Below are 17,309 nucleotides of genomic sequence, written 5' to 3' on the forward strand. Positions count from 1 at the left end.
ATGCCTCACTAATCTACTAGAATTCTTTAAAGAGATCAGCAAGCATGTGGAGAAGGAGGATCCAGTGAATATAGTGTATTTAGATTTTTAAAGTCTTTGACAAGATCCCTCACCAAAGGCTCTTAAGCAAAGTAAGCAGGCATGGGATAAGGGGGAAGGTCCTCTCATGCATCCCTAACTGGTTAAAAGATAGGAAACAAAGGGTAGGAATATATTGTCAGTTTTCAGAATGGAGAGAGGTAAATAGTGGTGTCCCCCAGGGGTCTGTACTGGAACCAGTACTATTTAACATATTCATAAATGATCTGGAAAAAGGGGTAAACAGTGAGGTGGCAAAATTTGCACCTGATATAAAACTACTCAAGATAGTTAAGTCTCAGGAAGACTACAAAGAGCTACAAAAGGAGCTCTCAAAACTGGGTGACTGGGCAACAAAATAGCAGATGAAATTCAATGTTGATAAATGCAAAGTAATTCACACTGGAAAACATAATCCCAACTATACATATAAAATGATGGGGTCTAAATTAGCTGTTACCACTCAAGAAAGAGATCCTGGAGTCACTGTGGATAGTTCTCTGAAAACATCCACTCATTGTGCAGTGACAGTCAAAAAAGCTAACATCATATTGGGAGTCTTTAAGAAAGGGATAGATAATAAGACAGAAAATATCATATTGCCTCTATATAAATCCATGTCACACAATGCACAGTCAACCCGTGGAACTCCTTGCCATAGGATGTTGTGAAGGCCGAGACCATAATTGAGTTTAAAAAAGAACTAGATAAATTCATGGATGATGGGTCCATCAATGGCTATTAGCCAGGTTGGGCAGGAATGGTGTCCCTAGCCTCTGTTTGTCAGAAGCTGGGAATGAGTGACAGGAGATGGATCACTTGATGATTACCTGTTCTGTTCATTCCCTCTGGGTCACCTGGCACTGGCCACTGTCGGAAGACAAGATACTGGGCTAGATGGACCTTTGGTCTGACCCAGTAGGGCCATTCTTATGTTCATGGTACGCCCACATCTTGAATACTGCATGCAGCTATGGTCGCCCCTGTCAGGGTTCCCTCCCCACTCTGAACTCTGAGGTACAGATGTGGGGACCCACATGAAAAACCCTCTAATATTATTTCTACCAGCTTAGGCTAAAACTTTCCCAAGGCACAAATCCTTTCCTTGTCCTTGGACAGTATTGCTGCTGCTGCCACCACTAAGTGATTTAGACAAAAAATCCAGGAAAAAGGGCCACTTGGAGTCCCTGTTTCCCCAAAATATTCCCCCAAGCCCCTTCACCCCCTTTTCTGGGGAGGCTTGAGAAGAATATACTAACCAATTGGTTACAAAGTAAGCACAGACCAAACCCCTGGGTTTTTAGGACACTGAAAATCAATTAGATTCTTAAAAGAGAATTTTTATTTAAATAAAAATTGATAAAAGAATCACACCTGTAAAATCAGGATGGAAGGTAACTTTACAGGGTAAATAAAAAGATTTTAAAACATTCCCCTCTAGGCTTAGCTTTAAAGTTATAAAAAACAGGAATAAAACTCCCTCTTAGCATAGGGAAAATTCACAAGCTAAAACAAAAGATAATCTAGTGCATTTTCTTGCCTTACTTACAATTTCTGTAATCTTAGATGTTCATTTCAGGTATGTTTTTAGGAGATTTTTTTTCCTGCCTGGTCCCTCTCTCTGTCCAGTGAGGGAACAAACAAAGAGAGCACAAACAAAATCTCCCTCCCCTTCCCCCCAGATCTGAAAGCATCTTCTTTCCTTATTGGTCATTTTGGTCAGGTGCCAACCAGGTTATTTGAGCTTCTTAACCCCTTACAGGTAAAGGGATTCTGTACCTCTAGCCAGGAGGGATTTTATGTTACTGCATACATAAAGGTTGTTACCCTTCTCTTTATATTTATGACACGCCCCCCCAAATCACAGACAGTGCTGGACAGCCTGTTCCACACTTCCTGTGATTTCTTCCTGGAGCTCTAGGAGAAAACAGATTTAATAAGAAACATGCACCTTTAGATATACTACTGATATATAAAAACTAACAATATTTCCCACGTTTCAAGGACAACTTTAACCAGTTGATTCTGGGAAATTTTCATGGGAGAGTGCATTAGCCACTTTGTTAGAAGCTCCTGAAATGTGTTGTATTTCAAAATTAAAATCTTAGCGAGCTAAACTCTACCGAAGAAGTTTTTTGTTATTTTCCTTGACGGTATGAAGCCATTTCGGCGCAGCATGGTCGGTTTGCAGGTGGAAACACTGCCCCCAAACATATGGGCGTAGCTTTTCCAGAATGTACACAATGGAATAACATTCCTTTTTGGTGATTGACCAGTGGCTTTCCCTCTCAGACAGTTTTCTGCTGAGAAACACGACAGGATGGAACTCTTGATCTGGTCCTTCCTGCATTTAAACTGCTCCCATACCACGCTCGGATGCATCTGTGGTTACTAGGAAAGGTTTGTCAAAGTCTGGGGCCCTTAGCACAGGGTCAGACATGAGTGTCGCTTTAAGCTGGTTAAAGGCCTTCTGACACTCTTCAGTCCACTGAACTGTATTTGGCTGTTTCTTTTTGGTCAGGTCTGTCAGTGGGGCGGCGATTTGGCTGTAGTGCAGTATAAATAGCCTGTAATATCCAGCCAAGCCTAAGAAGGATTGGACCTGTTTCTTTGACTTTGGGACAGGCCACTTTTGGATAGTATCCACTTTGGCCGGTAGGGGGGTTGATAGTTCCTTGACCCACCTGGTGTCCAAGGTAGGTCACTCTGTTTAAGTCTATTACTCCTTTATGCACTCGAAGACTTTTTGTAGATGCTCCAGGTGTTCTGCCCATGAATCAGAAAAGATGGCCACATTGTCAAGGTAGGTGACTGCAGAGTCTCCCACTCCCGCTAGGAAACTATCTACAAGTTTCTGGAAGGTGGCGGATGCATTTTGCAGCCCAAAAGGGAGCACATTAAATTCATACAGTCCGACATGGATGATGAAGGCTGATCTTTCCTTTGCAGATTCATCTAGCAGTACTTGCCAGTACCCCTTGGTTAAGTCTAAGGTACATGAACTAGGCACATCCCAGTTTCTCCAATAGCTCATCTGTGCGTGGCATTGGATAGTTGTCTGGGTGAGCCACACCATTTAGCTTACGGTAGTCCACGCAAAAGCATATTTCCCTATCTGGTTTGGGAACCAGAACACTGGAGATGTCCATGCACTTTTAGAGGGGCAGATTACCCCCATCTGTAGCATGTCCTGGGTCTCCCATTCTATAGAAGTTTTGGCTTGAGGAGCCACCCGGTAAGGTTGGGCTCTAATTGGGCGAGCATTACCTGTGTCAATGGAGTGGTATGCCCATTCAGTTCGTCCTGGGGTGGCTGAGAACATCGGTGTGAAGCTAGTGCACAGCTCCTTGATCTGTTGTCACTGCATATGTCCAAGGGTCATTGAGACGTTCACCTCTTCCACACCACCATCACGTTTTCCTTCATAGTAGACACCTTTAGGCCACTCAGTGTCATCACCTCCCTGGGCTGTAAACTGACAAATGTTTAATTCTCTGGACTAAAAGGGCTTTAGAGAATTAACACGGTACACTTTAGGCTTTAGGTTTGAGGTGGAGGATGCTATGAGATAGTTAAATGGCCCATCCCACAACGCTTCCATCTTATGGGCCAGGAACACCTTCAAGACCATGACCTGAAGGAACGCTTTCTGTCATGTTTATCATACCAGGCCTGTTGCTCTTCCTGAGCATCTTTTAGGTTTTCTCTAGCAAGGGCTAAAGAGTTTTGGAGGGTGTTTTGTAGGTTGTTTACAAAGTCCAGAATGTTAGTTCCTGGAGAAGGGGTAAACCCTTAAACCCTTCTCATTGCTGTTTCACCAACTGTAATGGCCCCTTAACCTCATGGCCATACACAAGTTCAAATGGTGAAAACCCCAAACTGGGATGTGGTACAGCCCTGTAGGCAAACAGCAACTGCTGCAACACTAGGTCCCAATCATTTTAGTGCTCATTTATGAATTTACGTATCATGGCCCCCAAAGTTCCATTAAACTTCTCCAGCCGGCCATTTGTTTGATGGTGGTAAGGGGTGGCAACCAAGTGGTTCACCCCAGGAGCTTCCCACAGGCTTCTTATGGTCCCTGCCAGGAAATTAGTTCCCGAATCCATAAGGATGTCGAAGGGCCAACCTACCCTGGCAAAAATGTCTGTTAATGCCTGGCACACACTTTTAGCCCTGGCATTGCTTAGAGCTACTGCTTCCGGCCATCGGGTGGCAAAATCCATGAAATTCAGTATGTACTGCTTTCCTCTGGGTGTCTTTTTCAGGAAAGGACCCAGAATATCCACAGCTACTCGCTGAAATGGAACCTCAATTATGGGGAGTGGCTGGAGAAGGACTTTGACCTGGTCTTGGGGTTTTCCCACTCTTTGGCACACCTCACAAGACCGGTAAGTAGAAATGTCCTTGCCCATTCCCTCCCAGTGGAAGGACTTCCCCAAAAGATATTTGGTCCTGTTCACCCCAGCATGGCCACTAGGATGATCGTGGGCTAAGCTCAAGAGCTTTACCCGATACTTAGCTGGAATTACCAACTGTCTTTGAGGATGCCAGTCTTCCTGGTGCCCATCAGAAAGAGTTTCTTTGTATAAAAGTCCTCTTTCTACAACAAACTGGGATCGATTAGAAGAGCTGAGTGGTGGTGGGTTGCTCCATCCTGCCATCCAAGATCCCTTGAGGCTTTCATCTGCTTCCTGCTTGGCCTGGAACTGTTCCCTTGATGCTGGAGACATCATTTCCTCAATGGATTGTGGACTTGGGCTTGGTTCCTCTGGAAGCGATGCAGGTGATGGGGTTGTTTCTGTTGACTGTGAACCTCTCTCTGCTGGTGCACAATGTTGTATTTCAGGCTCCGGCTGAGCCTCTTGTGTAGGTTTATCTGTTGCTGACAGTGCAGGCTCGGTGGTGCCTTCTGGCATTGAAGTTGTAGATAGGGTTGCAAGCACTGGATTCAGTGCTGGCAACAGTTTTGGTTGCTCTGCCCATTCCAGTTCTGGGACTGGTTCTGGTTGGGTCTCTGGGACTGGATTCACAATGGCTGTTGCAGTCATTGGCAGGGAATCTGGTTCCACCACCTCAGTTTGGGGCTCTGGTAACACAGACGGGGCCCTGGTAGAAGGCTCAGGAACAGGGATAGGTGTGGAGCCTTGCTTAGCCTGGCTGTGGGTGACCATTCCCACCCTCTTGGCTTGCTTCACATGGTTGGCCAAGTCTTCCCCCAGCTGCATGGGAATGGGATAATCATCATAGACTGAAAAAGTCCACCTTCCTGACCAGCCCTTGTACTGGACAGGCAACTTGGCTGTAAGCAAGTTTAAAGATTTTGACATGAAGGGTTGAATCATTGCTGGAGACTGGTGTGCACTGGTGTGGGCTAGATGGATCTTTGGTCTGACCCAATATGGCCATTCTTATGAAATTTCCTTTTGCAAAGGTTGAATTGCAGCATTCCATACAGGAGAAATGTCCGTCTAGATATTTGAACCATTATACAGTGTAATAGGGGCCGAGTGCCTGTTTTATTTATTTTATTATTTGCAATTTGAAATGCATTGCTAATTACTATTGCTGGGTTTTGTACATTGTATAGTGAATACTTAAAAGGGGGGAGATGTTATGTGTTCAATAAACCATCCACTAGATGGAGTGGGCAGATTGTTAAACAAGGAAATGTGTGGCTGTCTAGTATTGGCTTGTTGCGTGTTGGCAACTGCACACCATGCAGGACCACAGAACCACTGCAGATCTATGTGCAGGGCCACCCCGGGACGGGGGGGCAAGTGGGGCAATTTGCAAGCCCTGGCCAGGAATCCCTTCCCTAGCTAGAGGCACCTTTTTAATTTTTACTTACCTGGCGGCGGTCCAGGTCTTTGGCGGCACTTCGGCAGTGGGCCCTTCACTCACTCCGGGTCTTCGGCAGCACTTCGCGTCTTCAGCAGCACTGAAGGACCTGCCACTGAAGCGAGTGAAGGACCCGCTGCCACCGAAGACTCGGAGCACCGCCCGGTAAGTACAAGTGCTGCAGTGGGTGGTGCCTTTTTTTATGTCCGCTCCCCCGCTTTGCCCCAGGCCTCCTGAATCCTCTGGGAGGCCCTGTCTATGTGTGTTGCCTGACAAAAGATGGTTAATACTTAAAGAAGCTGCTGTGTCTGGTTTATGATACAACAGTCTACAGGGCTCCATGCAATCTCAGGGGCCTGCCTGCGGTGTTCTCCATGCAGGATCTGTACTTAGGGAGCGCTGTGGAACTGGTTACCTGTGTAAAGATACTTGTGTGCATCAGGCCCTGTCTACGACACTGTGGGCACAATGGCGGCACACCTCCGGCTCTGCACTGTAGCTATGCCAGAGTGGAGAGGGGGAAGGAGCCCCAGGGGGCCTGCTGCCTTTCCGGCTGCCACCGGGAGAGGGAAGTCCTGGGGGACGTGCTGGCGTGCCAGCTGCTGCAAGGGGAGGGAGCCCCGGGGGGCCAGCGGCCACTCTGGCCACCTCATGACTGCTGAGTCCCTGGGCCAGCTGCATCGGCCACTGCTCAGGCAGTCCCCGAGTTCAGCTGCCCAGGGCTCTAGAGCAATGGCCGGTGCGGCTGTCCCCAGGGCTGGCTGAGTAGCTGGCTCTGGGACCAGCTGTTTGAGCGGCTCTGTGGTCAGCCACACTGGCCACTGCAGAAGTCACGAAGGTCACAGGAAGTCATGGAATCTGTGACTTCCACAACCTCCATGACAGACACAGAACCCTACTGATAAGTAATCCACCTCTCCAAGCAGCAGTAGCTAGGTTAACAGAAGCATTCTTCCTTCAATCTAGCCGTGTCTACACCAGGGGTTAGGTTGGCATAACTACAGCACTTTCACACCCCTAGGGTTGCCAACCCTCCAAGATTGGAATGGAGTCTCCCGGAATTAAAAATTAATCTTTAAATAAAGATTATGTCATGTGACATAAACATTTGTTTCAAAATTGGCAACCCTACACCTGAGTGCACAGCTATGCTGAGCTAACTTTAAAGTGCAGACCAGGCCTAAGTACCAGAGAGGGTGGAGTGGTGCATTGAAGTATTACAGAGAATCCTCTCTCTAGGTGCCTGGCCAATGCATCTTGCTCACATACTCAGGGTGACACTGGACATTCGATTTTGGGTTGGGAAGGATTGACAGGGATATTGGGGGGGTTTCCATTTCCTCTGCAGCATGGAGGGCAGATTGCCTGCTGGCATCGTCTTGGCATGTTCCTCCTAATCAATTCTCTGCCATGGCAGGGGCCTTGGTGGTACCTCAGTCCTGTTCTCTGCCTCTAGTATAGTTTAGTCTCTTGAGGACTGAGCTGCTTTAGTCTTTGGGCTAAATATGGGTAGTTGTGTGAAATTCAATGATCCGTACTATGCTGGAGGTCAGACTAAATGATCTAATGGTCCCTTCCTGGCCTTTTGCCCCTGGGCATAGTTTCACAGAGTTTAAGGTTACACTGGGAACTGCTGGCCAGTAGTGGCCATGCCAAGTGACAGGAGAACAAATGGTATTATTATTATATTTACTATTTGAAGTATGGTGGTGCCCAGCAGCCCCAGGCATGGCCTAGCACCCCATCGTGCTAGGTGCTGTACAAACACAGAACAAAAAGACCTAAAGAGCTAATTAATGGAGGAATTCTGAATACCTGCCATGCTCTCAGAGGTTGCTTAGAGCACAAATTCATCTCTGTTCTATATAGGCTTATATACCATACTCATCACTGTGATATAAAGCCTGGCCCTGCATCCCTTTCTATTGTGGTATGCTTTTTGCATGTCCTATGTTGTTAGGCTCCATAAGTTGTCCCTCTCAGAGTACGGTTCAATGGAGAGATTCTTTCACTCGCCCTCTTTTGCATGTTCCTCGAGCTGCCCAATTGCATGCCTGCCATGGCAGATGCTCTGGCTTCCTTTTTAACACATGGCCCAGATATTTCCATCTTCTTCTCAGATGAATTTAAGATTAGCAATATATTTTATTGCATTCCAAATATGAAATCAAGGAGGTTTTTAACAGGATTTCTGTTTGGAGGAACCAGAGCTGGGCAATATCTTTTTGAATTTCAACTAAATTTCGTCATACAACATTAACATTTTCACAATGCATTTTAGCTGTTTTTGACCAGTACTAATGGAAAAACTTTGCCCATTTATATAATCTTTCTTCCGTATGATCCCAAGGTGTCTCGTAAGCACCAATTACTGTCAATATTACCACATCCATTTGAGAAAGGCATTATTATCCCCATTTTACAGATGGGTAAACTGAGGCACAGATACTGCAGGCCAGAGTTTCAAAATTGCTCAGGTTTGGATTTTCAACAGCTCAGTGCCCACAACAGGGGCTAGATTTCCCACAGCATTCAGCACCCAGCATTCAGCACCCAACATACCAAGTTTTTTTGAAAAAACCCACCCCTTATTCTGGTGACTAAATGAAAACTGAGCTCTGATGAGAATTTGGGCTCTAAAAGTTTCTTGCCCAAATTTACAGATAGTCATTAAATCAGTGGGAGAGCTTCTGGGATAAGAATTTAGGAGTCCTGGCTCCCAGAGCACTTCTGTAGCCACTAGGTTAACCCACCCTTGTTTTAATCATCAAAGGTATTGTTATTAATAAGGGTCCAATGTTTCCAAGCAGTGTACAGTGTCTCTTGAAAACTGTTTAATTAGGATCTCATCTTAGTTGCTCAGAAGAACACATTAAGTAAGAACCTACTGGAGTGTGGGTGCCCAGCAGCCCCGGGCATGGCCTTGCACCCCATTGTGCTAGGTGCTGTACAAACATAGAACAAAAAGACCTAAAGAGCTAATTAATGGAGGAATTTTGAATCCTTGCCACGCTGTCAGAGGTAGTGAGAAAAATGACTTCAGTCTGTCTTGCATTCATTCTCCACCAGTGACTGCTAGATCAGATTTGCTCATGTCAATGACAAACCAAGATTCCCTTAACTGCTGGTCTTGCCAGCACTGATTGGGTCTCTGAAAACTAAGCCACATTCTTTCTTGTGTCAGGGAGCACAGACCCTCTCCACAGTTTGGCAGGGAAAGGATTAACTCTCTTGTGCTGGCTGAAGGGAGCACAGGTGCCTATCTTGGGTGCAAGGATTTAGCAGGGAGTTGGGTTGGTAGTTCACCCCCCACCACCACAGTAAGAACAAGGTGGGGCTGAATCCAGCAGTAAGAATCAGGGTTTCTAGGTAGAAGGCTGGAGCTAAGCAGGGATCAAGGGATTTCCCTCTCATTTTTGGAACTCAGGCAAAGCTAGTGCCAGCTCAGACCTTTGCTTTGGACTTTGGCTGCAGCAGGCCCTACCTTATCCCTTTGACTGGGGCACTGGCTGAGGAAAGCCTACTATGTTTGTCTTTGGCTGTACAGTAGCAGGGCATTCTTCAAATTTGCTTTTCTGTTTTTTCCCCACAAAGCTCATCACAGAAGTGTTTAAATTCCCTTGAGTCCAATGGAAATCTAGGAGACTTCGTGGTTGCATGAAGACCAATACACTCTGAGATATGAATGGCATCCATTGCACACCTGGTTGAAGGCCCTCAAGGAGCAACTAGAAACACACCTAACAGGGAGAAGTTCTTTGAGACCTAGCAAGCATACTCAGATGGTTTCCTGCCTTGTGATTAGCCTGCCAACAAGAGACTGGCCTGCTGATGCCATTACTACACACGAGCTTCCAATAAACAAGCCCATTTGGAAGGGCATGTTATTCTATGACAGATGCCTGCAAATTTCATTTCCAAAGGCCTCACGTTATTTCCTCAAAAATTAAACAAGCCTTGAAGCTGCCAGACCTTTCAGAGCGTCCCAAAAGAGTTGGCAGTTGAGAGGCATGACAGAAAAAGGCAAAAGTATTGAGAACATTGGAATAGAATAGTGGCTTCAGACTAGGGAAAGTGGCCATGAATTCATCACGGAGGGTTCCTGTGTGTTGGTGTCCACTGCCTCCCCATAACTAACCCACAGAGTTGGTTCTGACAATATTTTTGAGCCCACCCTCAGAGGTGGAGTATTTAGTGAACAGAGCTGGTTGAAAAAATGAGAAAATGCTCTTGATACAAATTTTTAAATTTCAAAGTTGTTCCCATTTCTCAGTGTTCCAAACATCCATTTTCCATTTTGCATGATTTTAATCAATATTTTTGCTACATTTTTATCCATATCCATTGCTAAATTGTTTTCTACTTCTTCCATTTCCTGAAACACTAGTTTTGTACTGAAAATTTTAGATTATGCCAACAATTTTTGGTGAAGTTTCCTTTTTGAAAAAACAAAAACATAAAAACCCCCACAGTGGAGTGGGATTAAGTATGTTTTGATGGAACAGTTTTACTTAGAGCTAAGTGGGAAACTGTTTTCCTCTACTGTGAGAATTTGATATTTCAGCATTTTTTTCCTGTCCTGAATTGGGACAAAATCATCATCAAAATCTTGAGTTTTTGCAAATCAAAAATCTGGGAAGAAATAGCATTGGAGCCACTGAAACATTTTGTTTCAATAATTTCAAAATATTATGTTTCAGTTTTGATCTTTTAAAAATGTATTTACATTTTTTACTATAAATAATCTTAAATTTCTAAACAAAAAGTTGTTTTGACACAAAAAGCAAAATTTAGAAAATGCTGAAACAGGACAATGTCAAAACTAGTGTTTCCAAAATTTGACTAAGCCAACAATTTTCCACAAATGGTTTTAATTTCAATTAATTGGTATTTTCTGACCAAAAAAGTTTCATTGGAAAAGCTCCAAATGAGCTCTAGTTTTCCAATGGAAAATGCTGATTCAATGCAATCAAAATGTTGAGAACATATTAATTTCATTGAATGTTTCATGGCAAATTAGAGAAAATTAGCTTCAAACACCTTGTTACAAATAATACAAGAGTGGAAATGAGAAAGTCAAAAGTAAATAAAATTGAAATGAAATATTTTGGGAATATTTAATGTCACAACAAAAGTCTGAGATTTCAACTTTTTATCCTGATTTAGGACTGTAATGGGGTCACACTCACCTCTCGCAAGCGCCCCTGGCCGAGTGCCTGTGCCTGCACTCTCTCTACCTGTTTGTGGTGGGTCTTCACTGACTCAGCTCTCCAGCCAAGTCATACACAGTCTGTCTGTGAGATAAAAGCAAAGCAAATTCCTTTTGGGGTACAAATCCAACAGGGGCCTCTCTCAGTGCCCTCTGTGATGTCTCTCTCAGTTTGTCCCTGCTCTGGAATTGAGTGGTGCCCCAGGGCTCCTTCCCTGGAGGCAATGTCTTCACCCTTCACCCTCTCAGGGCCTTTCTGGCCCCACCTCATCAGCTACCCCACTACACTACCCCCTTCTGGGGTGCCTCAAAGACCACGCCATTTTTCCAGTGGATGGTAGGGAGGACCTGGGCCCACCCTCTACTCCAGGTCCCAGCCCAAAGACCCTATAGATAGCAGCCATCCACAATGTTCCTTTAAATATACTGCATTGATGCTACAATTCCCAGGGCCACTTCCCCGCAGCCCTGTGCCATCTTCACCCTTACCTCAGGGCCTTGTCCTAATGGAATCCCCGCAACCAGCTCAGGGCTCCTTCTTGTTCTCTCTGGCTTCTGGCAGCATTACCTCAGCCAAGGTCCTGCAGGTCCCTCAGCCAGCCACACACCATCCACACTCCTCCAGCTCTAGCAAGGCACAGAACTCATTCTGGCCTTGCAGCTCATCTTATACTAGCCCGCTGGGCCCTGATTGGCTGCATCCTACACAGCCATTGTACGCCGCTCAGAGGACCTCTCTACTGCCCTTTTCTGGGGCGGGATGTGGCAGGGACAAAAGGCCTCCAGCAGGGGGCCTCAAGCTAGTCCATCCCATCACAAGGACAGAACCAAATTTCAATATCACAGAATTTCCTGTGGGACAGACATTTTGTTTGTTCAACCAGCTCTAATGCAAAAACCTGCAGGCACAATCTGAGAGATACAGGCCAGTTTGAAAACATGACCCACACTCTGTGGCTAAGGTAGTAGTTAAACAATTCAGGGGATCTCAGAGAGAAACCTGAACTCTTTATATTCAAGAAGACATCAAACTGAAGGGTCAAAGCTATGAAAAGGATTGGAGTAAAAAAATCCCAGTGAATCTAACCATTGGAACAGACTACCAAGGGCTGTGGTAAATTCTCCATCTATATTAGGGATGTATAGTGTATATTAAATCAAGATTGGATGTCTTCTTAAAATATACTCTCAAGGTCAACTAGGTTCAATATGGAATCACTGAGTGAGGTTTTCAGGCCTGGGCTATAGAGGAGGTTGGACTAGATCAGAATGTTCCTTTCTGCCTTAAGACCTCTAAAATCCAGGCATGCATTTCATTTTGAGGTGGGCTCTGGATCTATACAGCCCCAGACTTGCGGGGTATCAGTAGCCAGGTCTGAATTTTGCAGTCTGAAATGGGGTCCTGTGAGATAGGAAACATGGGAGTCTGCCTCCAGATCTGTCATTAACTCATTCTTGTGACCTTCAGGTCACTCTACCTGACTGAGCATCTCACTGACTCCATCAGTAACAGGAGGATTCTGATATAAAGAGCTTTGAGATCTCTGGGCAAAAAGCACCCATTGCTGTTAAAACAGTCAGCTTTATTCAAGCTGGCTGTTTCAGGAAGAAACAACGGTTGCACTGAACTGCATGGACACTTGTTGCTCATAAACAGTGTTCCATCTTGAGGCTGTTTTACTCAAACACCATATATAAAATAGCGTTGGGGAAATTGTGTAGTGCTGCTGAATTACTGAAAACTGATGGGCTCTAGGACCCAGTGGAAGCTTATTCATTGAGATCAGGAGGAGTAAATCCATCCAGCCCAGAGAGAGAGAGAGAGAGGAACATCTCTGCTCGGGACATAGCAGCAATGTGAAAACCACTCACGGAGAAGCCCTGCAAACTTTACTGAAGCCTTGAGACCAAAAGCGGCTCTTTTCCTCCTTTCATCTCCCAAGTCAATTCCACATATGTTGGCCTGGCCATGCAGCCTGCGGGAGAGCTGTGCAGTTTAGAACAGGCCAGGAATGGACAGAGTTAGAGCTGTTCACATCAAGAAGCAGCAACAGAGGCTCTGGAGAGAGGAACAGCTGGCAGAGGCCATCCAGGCTGCCTCTTTGGTTTGGTTTTGCAAATACTAGCCATTAAAGCATCCGCTCCTCTTTGGCCACAATGACAGCCTGTGGCTTATGGGACTGGTGGGCTGTGATGGGCTGCGGGGTCTTTCTGCTGGTCCACGGGCAGCAGCCACAGAGCAGCAACACAGATGGCAACCGGTGGAGGCAGATGATCCAGTGGGAGAACAATGGCAGGGTGTACAGCCTGTTGAACACAGGGTCTGAGTATGTGCCTGCTGGCCAGGAGCCGGCGGATGGCAGCACCAGGGTCCTGCTAGCCAACACCCCCAGGAGCCAAAGCAGAAGGGGACACGGGAACCTCAGGAGGCAAGCGCCCACCTTGCCAGTCAGGGCGGGCTCCGACACCATCCGGGGCCAGACGCGGCACCCATTTGGCTTTGGCCAAGTCCCGGAGAACTGGCGTGAAGGGCCCATCGGAGACAGCACCAGCTCCCAGCGGATCAGGCCATCCACCAGCCGGCAACGACAGACCAGCTCCTCCGCTGCCGCCGTTGCCGCCTCTTCTTCATTCTCACACTCCTCCTTTGGGCAGCCCTCCTACTTACAGTTCCCCTTCCCCCAGCCGCCTTTTGGGAACCAGCATGAGCCCTATGATGCCCAGGTGTCTCGGGGCTATGACGAAGGCTACCTATACTACCGCAGCACAGGAGACGGAGGGGGTGCTGTTGCATCAGCTGCTGCTGGTGTCGGTGTCCTATACCCGTTACAGCCCAGGGCACAGTATGAGGAGTATGGGGAGGACCAGAATCCCTACCGAGCCCAAGGCTACTATCCTGCTCCAGAGAGGCCCTATGTCGCAGTGCCCCCCCAGCCCCAGCCTGCTGATGGACTGGATAGGAGGTACTCCCACAGCTTGTATCATGACACTAGTGCCACCGCAGAGCAAGGCTTCCAAGATCCTTATTCGGCAGCTCAGAACCAGCAGCCAACGGGACAAGGGATCCCCTCTATGGACAACTTACAACTCAGCCCGGGGTCCCCTTTGGGGGCCAGCCCCGGGTATGGAACTGACCCACGATTGGGGCGATACCCCCCTTACGGTAACATGCCACTGGAGCCCTATGTCCCGCCCCACAACGTGGAACCCCAGCCACCTTTCCGGAGCCTGGATCCCTATGGGTCTCCGCGACCTGAACCCTACCTTCCTCTGAGGAGCCCGGAAGCCCCACTAGTGATATCTGACAACCAAGCCCGGGTCAGCATGGGCAGCGTTTACAGACCCCCTCAGAATGGACGGGGTGAGTCTTTGGCCCTGAGGGCTATGTGTGTGGCGGGCGGGGGAGCGGGGACAGGAATGCTGCATGGTACCTGAGCTAGACACACACTATGGCCTGTTCACCCACAGCCTTTTCAGGGCAGAGCCCTGTGGGAGCGGAGACTCCCCTACACCTGCGTCAACTCCCTTCCGCTCCCCAGGGGGGTCTACCTGAATCATGATCAGCCCAGCTGCTCACAGCAGCCCAAGGCATGTACTGCAGTTCTGCTGCCTGAGTAATGAGGATGGGACCCCAGGGTCTGAGCAGAGCCAGTGATGGACAGAAGGAGGCATTCCTGCATATTCAGGTAGTGGGTGGGGGCATATGTGGGGAAGATGCCATTATACACTAGGGTGATTGACACCCTGTTAACATCTTATATAGATCAGGGTGAACTGGGTTGTAAACTTGAGAATGGGGCCCAGCATCACTGCATCGCAGGGCCTGAGCTGCACTGTACTCCTGGGCCCAGCAGCACTGCATCACAGGGCCTGAGCTGCACTGTACTCCTGGGCCCAGCATCACTGCATCACAGGGCCTGAGCTGAACTGTATTCCTGGGGCCTAGCATCACTGCATCGCAGGGCCTGAGCTGCGCTGTACTCCTGGGCTCAGCATCACTGCATCACAGGGCCTGAGCTGAACTGTATTCCTGGGGCCCAGCATCACAGCATCACAGGGTCTGAGCTGCACTGTACTCCTGTTGCCCAGCAGCACTGTATCACAGGGACTGAACTGCACTGTGCTCCTGGGCCCCAGCAGCACTGCATCACAGGGCCTGAGCTGTGCTGTACTCTGGGGCCCAGCATCACAGCATCACAGGGCCTGAGCTGCACTGTACTCCTGGGCCCAGCATCACAGCATTGCGGGGACTGAGCTGTGCTGTACTCCTGGGGCCCAGAAGCACTGCATTGTGGGGTGATGTGCGCTGTGCTCCTTAAAAGCAGCAAAGAATCCTGTGGCACCTTATAGACTAACAGACGTTTTGCAGCATGAGCTTTCGTGGGTGAATGCCCACTTCGTCGGATGCTTTTACAGAACCAGACTAATACGGCTACCTCTCTGATACTTGACGCTGTGCTCCTTGGCTCTGTAGCACTGCATCATGAGATCTCATTTGCAGTGCACTTCAGCTACAAACTGATTTGTAGTTATGCCCTGTTTCTTGCCTGTATTCTGCACCATGGAGTGCTCTGCAGTTGTACAGGGGATAGGATACAGGCTCTGTTGCACTGTTTAGCACTGCATTGTGCAGGAGGGTCTGGTATGATGAGCATCATCAAGGTCAGAACAGGGACACTCAGTGGTTTCACATGATTTTGACCCCAAAATAGGCCAGTGTTGTAGCTTTTGGCTGAGGTTTGCTTTGCATATTTTGTTTTAAGTTGGAACTTAAAACAAAGGTTAGCGTGTGTGACAGGAAACCCATGGAATTTAACTCCCCCCTCCCTCACAAATAATTTGGATGAACCCATGGAAACCCCAGCTCACCAGACCCCACTGATCCCTGTGATTCCTTTAGCCTGGCCAACTCCCTAGTGGTTATTAAGATAAGCACATCCAGAATGGGCTGGCTGATACGCAAGAACCAGGACACTTCTCCAAGCTCCACGCTCAGTTCCCCTGGGGAAGCCCTACATGATGGTGTAGACTGGATGAGTATGATGGCCCTGTGTGTGCTGCTGCTGCTCAGCACAAGGCTATAGGTTCCATGCTGGCAGTGCAGCAAGGTGTGGCTGGGATGTCTCAGTGCAGACAATCTAGGAGTTTGGTAATGGGCTATAGAAATCTAGGACACCTGTTTGGAGCCAGGCTTGGATGGTAGAGACCAAGAACTGTAGCCATCAGTAGTGGTTTGGGGGACTATATATGATTAATTGGTGGGTTTCAGTCCAGTTCTTAATCAATATGGGTCTCACATCATGAAAACTGGTCTCACAATTGGCATTTATTGGCCCTCTCATTGACATTTTCAGCAGAGAAGCCAAAGACTGTATGGGAATCAGTGTCCAAACTAAGACCAATAGATCTGTCAACTCAGCTGCCGTCAGTGCTGTTGATCACGAGATGTTGCTGATTCATTTGGAAGCTCGAGCAGGAGAGGAGGGGGCTGCTCTTGGTGTCTGTTCTTTCCTCGTGAGCACTCCCCAAGGGGGATTTGGGTGACTGAACTCCCACTGGAAGCCCTCAGGGCTTCATTTTTCACTCTTGTACTCCGTGACCTGCTCTGGCTTCCTGATGGCCTCCCTTGGTGGCGGTTTCAGGCAGGTTTCTTAATTGGTAAAATCACCTTTAAAATGTTAATTGCTGTTTCTAATCTCTTTAAACATTCAGTCAATCCACCCAGGTCACAGCTCATGGCCTGGAAGAAATTTACAAAATTCCAACCCAATAATTGAGCTGGTTACATCGCCTTTTAGTCAAGCAGCCAAATCACTGGATTGTGTGAGCTGGGTTTTGTGTACTGTATGGACATCCTATCTTCCTCTTGCAATCCACACAACAAAAGCATCTTAAAAGGCAACTGACAAGACTTGGTGATCCCGTCCCTGCCACATTTTCATAGAATCATTGAATATCAGGGTTGGAAGAGACCTCAGGAGGTCATCTAGTCCAACCCCCCGCTCAAAGCAGGACCAATCCACAACACCATTCTACTTTCAGCTGTTATTTTCAGTCCTTTTTGACTGCTAAGATATTTAAGTGTAAACTGAATGTAATGGGTCGGACTCACCCCTGCGGCGCCTCCTGCTGGTCGTCCTTGGGAATTAGCTCAGTCCAGCGTTCGGAGCGCCCTCTGCAG

At 47.4% G+C, this 17,309-nt stretch overlaps 1 protein-coding gene across 2 annotated transcripts in view; it reads left to right on the plus strand.

The window, feature by feature from the left end:
- The first annotated feature begins 12,944 nt into the window (after positions 1-12,944).
- LOXL1 (lysyl oxidase like 1) overlaps positions 12,945-17,309 on the plus strand; it is a 48,695-nt gene continuing 44,330 nt past the window's right edge. For both annotated transcript variants that reach the window (XM_044978756.1, XM_044978757.1), the window contains exon 1: positions 12,945-14,489. In XM_044978756.1, coding sequence (XP_044834691.1) covers positions 13,286-14,489 — 1,204 coding nt within the window. In that variant the 5' untranslated portion in view covers positions 12,945-13,285. The remainder of the gene's footprint in view (positions 14,490-17,309) is intronic.

The sequence above is a fragment of the Mauremys mutica genome, chromosome 11, assembly GCF_020497125.1.
Source record: "Mauremys mutica isolate MM-2020 ecotype Southern chromosome 11, ASM2049712v1, whole genome shotgun sequence".
Taxonomy (NCBI): domain Eukaryota; kingdom Metazoa; phylum Chordata; order Testudines; family Geoemydidae; genus Mauremys; species Mauremys mutica.